Raw genomic sequence first — 10809 nt, 5'->3', positions numbered from 1 at the left:
AAACCAAACATCCCCATTTGATCCATGCATACCACATGTTCCTTGGATCTGGGTGCGAATTTGAGGCTGACGATGGCCTGCATAGCTCGAGCCACTGGGCCAGGAGAAGCGATAAGATTGGGCCAGGCTGCAGACACCGCCCTGGCCACGACATTCAGTACCGTTGGCCCTGTAAAGTCAAGTATAAAAGACAGGATGGTAATTTTTATTTTCCAGTATATCACACACTACTCTGAAAGAACCGAAGCAGCCATTTTCATGGTTTTGGGGGCCAGGAAACACTTCTTTTTTTTTTTTCAATGAAATTACAATCTCTCTCTCTCCCTCTCTCTCCATTCCCTTCACAGCCCTTCCAAAGAACAGCAAGTCTGTTTGTTATTCTGCACTTCCATGAGCCTGGATAACGATATAAAAAAGATAGAATATAAATAAATCAATGCTTTCATCTGTGAAAGAATACCTTTCAAGAGGAGGTTGTAACAGATCAGGCGGGCATGCTCCGCATCACCAAGTGCACGACAAAGTGCCAGACAGCTTCGAATAAGCATCGGTGCAGGCAAAGATGCACAAGATGGAGACAAGGACCTTCTGGTCAACTTCAGGAAATCTTCAATTTCGGCCTAGTAACGCACAGTATCCAGCAACTACAATAATGCTCTACCTACAACATTATCTGTGGATGTATACACAATAGGCTGGCAAAAATGGTAGAGCTTTTATTTCAACCACATTCCCTCTGATCATTCCATATGTCCCATAAATTTACCTTCTGCAATGAAATTGTATCTAAGTTGAACCCAGGTGTCATTCGGCTTCTGTCCACTGCACGCCAGTTATAAGAACTCAGACAGGCAGCGCTACGATTATTCCTGAGACATTTATCTGTGTGTAATGTTGTGCATACTTAGATGGTGCGTATTGGTTTTTGTTCCAGGCTTGCTTGTTCTAGTTTGCGGATCCATTACTGATTCCTATGAATGCTGAATATTGATATTGTTGCGAATATGGAATTTGGCCTCCATATCCGCTTGTAAATATTCCCCTATTTTCTCCGATACTCCCCAACTCTCCCTTACCCCATTCCCTAGTCCCATTGTCTGTAAACAACACCCATTAGAGCCGATCTTCCCCTTCATCCCCCCATTAAATGTCGTGCCCAGGTCCCCCGCACCACACGTAGACAATTATAGGACATCTTGCTAGTTATTCTTAATCTATGTCAGTTAAGGACTTGTTTCCATTAATTATGACTCTTCGTTGCACCAGAATGTGATGATATGGCACCAGTAGGAGTTTAGGACCTTCCCATACCTCCCCGCATCTCTTCCCATCATCTCAAGCTCCAACAACAACCACAACAACAGCGGCTTTGCGTCCTCACTCCGGCTCGGTTGGCCGCCATTGAACATGTGCTCGACGGGGTTACCCAGAAGGGGGCTCCCTGTCGGCCCCTCGTCAAGGGCGGAGCCGGTAACCCCCGCACCCAATGAGAAGCCATGGGCCGATGCCATATGGGGCGGAGCTAACGAGCGAGGGCGTGACTCCCCGCCGGATATACGCGGCCCCGCGCCGGACGTGACGTGAGATGCGCCCCGAGCTTGGAAGGACAAGACGCCACCCTCCCGAGCGCTGAGCGACCTCCCCGGCATCTCCACCAAAGTCGCGACCCACGAGCGCTGAGCGACCTCCCCGGCATCTCCACCAAAGTCGCGACCCACGAGCGCTGAGCGACCTCCCCGCATCTGCTGGACACCACCGTACGTGATTCTGTCCCTGAGCCAGGTGCACCTGAGCCATCGACTGCCGCTTTCCTTGCCATCAAATCCCGTGTGAGTGAGCCTTGTCCCGCGTTTACCTGTCGTCTGTCCGGGGATAATATAAGTGTGTTTAAGTGCCCACCTTCCTATGTTTCCCTCTTGTCCCTGTAATCTAAACCTTCCGCAATTGTAATAACAACCTTTGAGAACCGTATCCCTGGTGTCGTATTGTGTGATTGTAATCCAGCCGGGTGTCTTCTTTTTCTTATTGAGCCAGCATAGCGCGATTAGTCAACCCCGGGTGCAATCGGGGTAACTTGTACGGATACGGCGGCCATCCCGCTCGGCCCACCATACCATCAAAGTCGTATCTGTAACAATTGGTGTCGAGGAGTGGAATTCGAACCCGGGACTAAATTTATTAGGCCCAAATTTTGGGAGGGAAAATCGATTCGGAGCGCGTTTCCCGCGCGAAATTATAACGGCGAAATTTCAATTTGTTTTACGAAAATAAAAAAAATAAAAACCGAATTTTGAAAGTCGCGCTATGGCGGATCAAGACGGCTGGGGTCCGGTAGGGGAGAGTGAGGCAGGGTCGGTCCAGGACCAAATTGAGGGACGTGAGGAGAGCGAAGCAGCGAGGGTAGCAGACGCGCAAAATGGCGCCTCGCTGGTCACCGCGCCCGCGACCGTGGTAGCGCCCCTGGTGGATCCGAACCTTTTTATGTTGCAAATGAGGGCCCTTATGGAACGAATGGGAGACCAAATTGTGGGAATGAGGGCTCAGGGTGAGCGATTAGAGGGCCAAATGGGGGTAATGGGAAACCAAATGGGGGTAATGAGGGACGAAGCGAGGGGTACCGGTGAGAAGTTAGACAATAATTTTGAGGAGTTAGACAAGAAAATTGGGAAGTTAGACAATAATTTTGAGGAGTTAGACAAGAAAATTGGGAAGTTAGACAATAATTTTGAGGGGTTAGACAACGGGATAAAAGAAGTGAAAAATGGGTTAACGGGGGTAGAAAACAGAATGGCCGCTCAAGAGAATCAAATGGAAGGGATGCAAAAGGGGTTAGAGGGGTTAGAAAACAGTATGGAAGGCAAATTGAGGGACATGAGGGACCAAGCGGAAAGGGAAGTTAAACAAATGGAGCAGCAGATAGAGGGGGTCAGAATGGGGGTAGAAACCAAACTGGATGCTCACAGGGAGGAAATGGAGCAGATGAGGGTGGCATCTGGGCAGGAGATGCAAGTGATGGGAGAGGAGATCAGGAGAGGAGTGAGTGAGGAGGTCGGAGGAGTGCGCGAGGAGGTGAGGCACTGTGAGGAGCACATGGAAAAGGAGGTGAGAAAGGGGACTGTAAAGTTACAAGGGGGCATAGAGGACCTGACGCAGGAGGTGGAGCAGCTGACGGTGGGACAAACGGAGTTAGTGGAGCAGGTTCAAAGGAACACTGCGGTATTAGGGGGGTTAAAAGCGACACAAAACGACATAAAAAATGACTTGATAGCGACAAAGAGGGAATGTCAGATGGTACGTGAGGGACTGACAACGAGGCTGGACGAGGTGATAGAGGTTATGGAGACGAAGGACCGGCAGGTGAGGACGCACATGGAAACGGTCAAGGTAGCCTTGGAGGACGAGCTGGAGGAGACGTACCGGGGAATAAAAGAGGTGAAGCACAAATTAGAAGAAGTGGAAGAAGGGATGAGCGAAATTAAGAAGCGACGGAGAGGGGATAAGAAAGAGATAAAAGAGGAGATAAAAGAATTGGTCCAAAGTCTGTGGTTGGATCGTGATGATGTGCTCATTAACCGGATGAGGGATTCGCAGGTGATGGAGGAGAAGCGAAGAGGAAGAGGACCCGGTGTAAGTGGTGACCAATATGGTCGTGCGTATGATGCGCCAGGGGATTTAAGGAGCTTGGGGGTCGAGATGGACCCGGGTGTTCGTGAGAGGCCGTTGGTGAAGTGTGCGACAGGTCTGGTGTGCGAAAATGGAGGTGTGCAAGAAAGTCCGACTCTGGGGTGTGTGAGGAAAAAGTGCGTGCCAAGGAGTGAGGGTGCTGGCGAGAGTGAGTCGGTCGCAGCGCGGGTGCGAGGAAGCACATGGGAGCGCGGTGTGGTGAGTGTTACAGAGGGTGTGACGGGAGAGTGTGCGCAAGAGTGTGCGCGAGAAAGGTGTGTGACGGACAGGTGCATGAGGAAAGAGTGCGCTGTCAGAAGTAAGGAAGAGTGTCCACCTGTGGTGAGTGTTACAGAGGGTGTAACGGGAGAGTGTGCGCGAGAAAGGTGTGTGACGGACAGGTGCATGAGGAAAGAGTGCGCTGTCAGAAGTAAGGAAGAGTGTCCACCTGTGGTGAGGGTTACAGAGGGTGTAACGGGAGAGTGTGCGCGAGAAAGGTGTGTGACGGGCAGGTGCACGAGGAAAGAGTGCGCTGTCAAGAGTAAGGGTGAGTGCGCTGTCAGGAATGGAGGTGAAAGTAGTGAGAGTGACATGGAGCGTGAGTTAGTTGCGACAGGTGAGCGAGGATGTACACCTGGGATGGAAGGATGTACACCTGGAATGGTAGAGCGTGAGTGGGAATGCACGCTGGAGTTGGTGGTGAGGCACGTGGTTGGGTGTGCGAATGAGGGCACACCTGTGATTGTCACAGAGGAGGTGACCGAGGAGGGGGCGCGAAGCGGTGTATTGGTGAGGTGTGCGACCAACGAATGTGTGCCAAAGTGTTCGGTGGTCAGGTGTGTGACCAAGGCTGTGAGTGGAATGAGAGTACCGAGGTGTGTAAGGAAAGGTACGAGGAGCATGGGCACGGCTGGATGTGTGAGCAAGGAACGGGCTGCGGGGTGTAAGCGTCCAGGTGAAGCATCGACGTTACACGGGTTAGAGGTTAGAGCGACTTTTAGCCGAAGCAGGCCCTCGGTGCGTGCCAGGCCTCGCTGTGAACGGCCGCGTCCAGGCTCCACTAGGCGGAGCTGGCAGCCCGATAGGAAGGGTCGTTATGGCGACCACGTTTTGTTGAGACGTGCCGGCAGGTCGAGATCGGGACATTGGATGGCTCCACGCCGAGGTGGTGTGTGGGATCTCGGCACGGGTAAGCCCCCGTCCCTGCACCGAGTGCCGGACGTATCCAGCCGCTGGCACAAAACAACCAGCATCCATTGCTTGGCTTTACGCAGCCGGGCTTTGGACAGGGATTGGCGCACCGAGAGGTATTAGTGAGTAGACTGGGTGATGAGGTTAGTGTTTTGGACCCAAAATTAGAGAAAAACAAAATTTGATGATTGGCAAAGGATTGGCAGTAGTGATTGGCAGATGATGGGCAGTGATTGGCAAATTTTTGATTTGTTGAAATTTGATGTGCAAAATTGGTAGTGAGAGACCCCCGATGTGGTGGGATGGCATCCCTGCCACCCTTCCCATGAGGGGGGGCAAAGGAGCACTAGGTTTATGGGGTGTATGGCAGTGAAAACTAGCCCGGGTGGGTTAGGATATTGTGTGTAGGGATCTAGCGAAGATGACCTTAGGTAACGTTAAGGTTAGTTAGTGACTGATACCTGTAGTGGGGACGCAGGTAGATTAGTATGGATGATAATGACGAGGGAGCGCAATAGTTTAAAGGGACGACTGGGAAGCGCAAGTTTCAGAAGGGAGTAGTTAGCTGAGATGATGCCGTGTTTGTGAGAATTGAACAGGTGTGATTGCACAGGTGTGCAACTGGACAGGTGTGTGGAGCAGTGTATGAGTAGTGAGTGAGTGGATCAGCGCGAATGCGCTTGGGGAGAGAAGGGTGCAGGTGGCACCAGGTGTGAGAGCACAGGTGTGCAGGTACAGGTGTGTGGAGAGAGTTGGAGTGAGTGGTACGGAGTGGTGTGCATGGTGCGAAGGTGTGGATGGGGGAAGAGTGGACCCCTTTCACGAGCACCCGGGGCGGGTAGTGTAAGTGTTAGGTAGAGGGTGCAGGTAAATTGTGGTTGGATATTGGCATTTGTGGTGCGGTTGCAGAATGGTGTTGTGAATGGGTGCATTAGTGTTGTGGAAATGGCTGGGCGTGTAGCCTGTTAGTGTGTGTAGTTGGTTGGGCACTCCACCACTGTGAGGATGTCGGCCAGGTGAGGCCGCAGGTGGGCTCTGGGAGCCGGTAGTTGTGAGTGGGTGCCTGAGGATCCCGGGTGTGGATCGGGCAGCCCAGTGCCAGAGAGGGCACGGAGTGGGGAGAGAGCCAGAGGGCCTTCCCCAGGTAGTTAGGTTAGGGTGAGGAGCAGGTAAGCTCGGAGGCAACTGCAGTGGTGGAGGTGTGCAGGTGGGTAGACCCACTGGGAGAGGTACACGCCGCAGCCCAGAAATTGTGCGAGGGCACCGGGAGATGAATCGGGGGAGTGAGACCCCAAATTGAAGAGCACCACAGTTTGGCCAATGGGAATTGGTTTTTAGAACCCATAGTGTAAGAGGGCCAATGGTTTGGCCGGAGAAAGCCCCCGGGTAGTGTAAAGTTGTTAAAGTCATTTAGGAGATAGTTAGGATTGATGAACCTGTCGCACCATACGCAGCCACTTGCCTGTGGTGATGATGATGACTCCACACCTGTGTTTTCTTTGTTTGTTGCAGGAAATGAGATTGCTGTGAGGATTTGTGAGACGCATCACGACGTGGATGAGACATTGGGGTGATTCCATCTCTCCCTCCCTAGGAGGGACTGATGATGAATTGGTGATGGCAAATTTTGATGTTCAGTTGGAGATGGCAAATTTTGATGAGAGTTGAAAATGGCAAATTTGATTGGTTAGGAGGGAGAGAAGACGAATTTGGTATATGGGAGGAACGGGGAAGACAGTAGGGATGTTTGTTGATTTGTAAAGTAGATGTTTATGAGTAGTGTTGTGTTGTGTGGATGCAGTAAGGGGTAAGGGAGGGGCCATGTAGGTTACCTGGTGGGGGGGGGGCGTACGATAGGAACGTACCTGTCTCACCTGGTTCCCATGTGCCCCCAGTGTGCATTACCTTACATTGCGTGCACTTTTGCGCCCTTACCACCTTACTCACTTGTCTGCTTCTTTTGTCTCCCACCTCCGAGGATCTGGCTTTGGGGTAGAGAGAGAGGAGAGAGAGGTGCTGGCTGCGCAGTTGTGGGCCTGCACTTTCGCTGTTCGCTGCCTGGATCGGTACACCATATGGACCGCAATGTTTGTGGCCACCCACAATGGACCGCAGTTCGTTTGCGGCCAAGCACCACCCGGGGATGGACCTATGGATCAACGTGGCACCTATGCCATACAGGTGAACCACTTTTAACACCACCAAGTGCACCACAAGAAGAGCAAGAGACACCTGCAGGGTTAGGGGTTGTTGAAGTTATTTTTATTCCAATGAACAATGGTGACTGCACCGATTGGTGGTGGGGTGGTGCTGTTGGTGCTCGGGAAAGGGTGCTCTGCACGTTATTAAAGGCCGTCGGCCACAGAGCACTCGTGGGTTGGTGTATCGATGTTGGCAAGCGCGCTCTCTCTATGCATAACATCTGCATGTGTTCCTCCAAAGACAGGTCCTGGATCGTAGTGTAGATATCAGCGTAGTCTTGTAAATAATGCTCCCTACCGGCTGTATGTTTAGTTTGAGAATTCTTTCCGGATTCGGTTATCCTGTGGGTGTGTTTCTGAGAGGAGAAGGGTGCAACGTCGCAGGGGGACATATTTACTCATTTGTGAATATCTATAAAACTGTCGCACTCAGGGTAGAGTTAATAGTAGAGGGAACTACATTGCGTGCCACACTAAAGTAGGTAAAGATTTATCGGGTCGGGACGCCCCGAGGGTAGAGAAGGGTGCAATGTTGCGAATATGGAATTTGGCCTCCATATCCGCTTGTAAATATTCCCCTATTTTCTCCGATACTCCCCAACTCTCCCTTACCCCATTCCCTAGTCCCATTGTCTGTAAACAACACCCATTAGAGCCGATCTTCCCCTTCATCCCCCCATTAAATGTCGTGCCCAGGTCCCCCGCACCACACGTAGACAATTATAGGACATCTTGCTAGTTATTCTTAATCTATGTCAGTTAAGGACTTGTTTCCATTAATTATGACTCTTCGTTGCACCAGAATGTGATGATATGGCACCAGTAGGAGTTTAGGACCTTCCCATACCTCCCCGCATCTCTTCCCATCATCTCAAGCTCCAACAACAACCACAACAACAGCGGCTTTGCGTCCTCACTCCGGCTCGGTTGGCCGCCATTGAACATGTGCTCGACGGGGTTACCCAGAAGGGGGCTCCCTGTCGGCCCCTCGTCAAGGGCGGAGCCGGTAACCCCCGCACCCAATGAGAAGCCATGGGCCGATGCCATATGGGGCGGAGCTAACGAGCGAGGGCGTGACTCCCCGCCGGATATACGCGGCCCCGCGCCGGACGTGACGTGAGATGCGCCCCGAGCTTGGAAGGACAAGACGCCACCCTCCCGAGCGCTGAGCGACCTCCCCGGCATCTCCACCAAAGTCGCGACCCACGAGCGCTGAGCGACCTCCCCGGCATCTCCACCAAAGTCGCGACCCACGAGCGCTGAGCGACCTCCCCGCATCTGCTGGACACCACCGTACGTGATTCTGTCCCTGAGCCAGGTGCACCTGAGCCATCGACTGCCGCTTTCCTTGCCATCAAATCCCGTGTGAGTGAGCCTTGTCCCGCGTTTACCTGTCGTCTGTCCGGGGATAATATAAGTGTGTTTAAGTGCCCACCTTCCTATGTTTCCCTCTTGTCCCTGTAATCTAAACCTTCCGCAATTGTAATAACAACCTTTGAGAACCGTATCCCTGGTGTCGTATTGTGTGATTGTAATCCAGCCGGGTGTCTTCTTTTTCTTATTGAGCCAGCATAGCGCGATTAGTCAACCCCGGGTGCAATCGGGGTAACTTGTACGGATACGGCGGCCATCCCGCTCGGCCCACCATACCATCAAAGTCGTATCTGTAACAATATATTTATTGTTGGTTTTCTTACAGGTATTGCTCGAGATCGATTCAGAATTAAACTCGCACTTCTGGAGACAATGTTGTAACTCTAGTTTTTACAACAATTAATTCTGAATCCCTCTCTTGTCTTGAACGGGATCACCATGACTCAAAGCTGATACAAGTTCCGATCTTTGGAGCGGACCCTCAGGCACCGGATGCGTCTGCTCAGCTCCTGCATTGGCTGAGTCTCCTGACCAGCTACCTGGAAGCGCAGGAGGGGCTCACAGATGTCACCAAGCTCGCGGTGCTGAACTCCCGCGTGAATCACAGTATTCATGTACATATATCAGTGCGGTACGTACGACGCCGCCGTGGAAGAATTGCGACGAATATATATCAAGACTCGGAGCGTGGTCAATACTCGATATCTGCTCGCATCTCGGCGACAAGACCCATCGCAGACCACCGACCACTTTGTTCAGGAACTGCGCCGATTAGTGAAGGACTGTACTACTGAAACACGGACACATGAACAAGTATGTGATGATTTAATGAGAGATTCTATTGTTTCTGGGCTTCATTCACCTGTCATCAGACAGAGAGTACTTGAAGAAACAGATCTAACGCTGGAAAGAGCTCATAAACTATCGCTGGTGTACCAGGAAGCACAGGCTCAAGCAGAGGCATACGAACGACCGTACGTCACTGCGGGATTAACCGGCGTGACATGACCGGAGAGAGCTACCGCGAAGCAAACGCATGCTGCACCTCCGCCGGAATCGGGGACAGCGGATACTCCCGAGGACCTCGACCCGAGTGTGACAGCCACCGCCGCTGCCGCTCCCTCGCCCGGAAGTAACGCTAAGTGCTTTTTCTGCGGGAACCGCAATCATTTAAGGTCAGTTTGTCCGGCGAAAGAAGCGACGTGTCATTCGTGTTCTCGAAAGGGACATTTTGCAAAGGTTTGTCGCTCGTCACGGGGCTGGCGAACTTGCTCGACTTTGTCTGTGATTCTCTCTCCGCTCGAGAGACAATCGGCGCCTCGCTCGACTCGAACACCCTTGACCGGAATCCTTTCATCGCCCGAGCCATGTTCGGCTTTGGCTTCACGATCGACGTTAGCTGGTGTCGGATCCACGCGCGTGGCTCGAGCGCCCCCTCTGGACGACTCGACGACTACAGGGCCGCCTGGTCTGTCCAGCGCTGTTATTCCACTCATGATTGAAGGGCAGAACACAAATGCCTTAATCAACATGGGGTCTACGGATAGCTATGTCGATTTACGACTCATTCAGAAGCATGGCTGGCCGATTCTCGGGACAACACGCAGAATTTTCATGGCTTCCCATGGGCTATGGCTCCACACTCGCGGGGAATGCCGACTGAAGCTTGTGATTAATGGCCGAATGTTTCCGGATGTGCACTTAATGGTCTTACCAGCATTATGTGCGGAAGTGTTGCTGGGACATGATTTTCTCCATCGGCATGGGCGTTTGGAAATGGAATTTGGTGGTGCTGATACTCTTGCTGTGTGTGCTCTTGCAGGGATGGACATTGAACCACTGTCGCTGTTTCCCAATATGGCTACTGACTGTACACCGGTTGCCGTTAAATCGCGACGCTATTCACGGGCTGACATGCAATTCATTGCTGAGGAGACTGCGCGGCTATTAAAGGAGGGCATAATCGAACCTAGTCGATTGCCTTGGAGGGCCCAAGTGTTGGTGGTTCAGACCGAAACGCACCGCAAACGCATGGTAATTGACTATTCGCAGACGATTAATCGGTTTACACAATTGGACGCCTACCCACTCCTGGTAATGGATTCTCTGGTTCGCCAGGTGGCACAGTACTTGGTATACAGTACTTTAGATCTCCGCAGCGCATATCATCAGATTCCAATCTCTGAGGCAGATCGCATCTACACTGGGTTTGAATCCGGACAGAGGTTTTACCAGTTCCCCCAGTCTGCCTTTTGGAGTCACCAATGGGGTAACCTGCTTCCAAAGGGCCATGGACGACATCATTGCTAAGGAGAGCTTAACCGATGTCTTTGTTTATCTGGATAATCTCACGGTTTGTGGGTACGATCAAGCTCATCAT

General features: G+C 51.9%; 2 protein-coding genes across 7 annotated transcripts in view; both read right to left on the bottom strand.

Moving 5' to 3' along the window:
- ICE1 (interactor of little elongation complex ELL subunit 1) overlaps window positions 1-10809 on the bottom strand; it is a 524149-nt gene that overhangs the window by 8468 nt on the left and 504872 nt on the right. For all 6 annotated transcript variants that reach the window (XM_078787036.1, XM_078787037.1, XM_068131209.2 and 3 more), the window contains 2 exons: window positions 461-620; window positions 33-169 (listed from right to left, as the gene is read on the bottom strand). In XM_078787036.1, coding sequence (XP_078643162.1) covers window positions 33-169; window positions 461-620 — 297 coding nt within the window. The remainder of the gene's footprint in view (window positions 1-32; window positions 170-460; window positions 621-10809) is intronic.
- The window catches only part of AHCY (adenosylhomocysteinase), a gene marked incomplete at its 3' end in the record, with an annotated part of 390713 nt that overhangs the window by 97062 nt on the left and 282842 nt on the right, over window positions 1-10809 (bottom strand).

Source organism: Myxine glutinosa, chromosome 11 (genome assembly GCF_964187855.1).
Source record: "Myxine glutinosa chromosome 11, kmMyxGlut1.1, whole genome shotgun sequence".
Taxonomy (NCBI): domain Eukaryota; kingdom Metazoa; phylum Chordata; class Myxini; order Myxiniformes; family Myxinidae; genus Myxine; species Myxine glutinosa.
The sequence above is the reverse complement of the archived record's forward strand: the minus strand, read 5'-3'. Positions and strand labels throughout refer to the sequence as shown.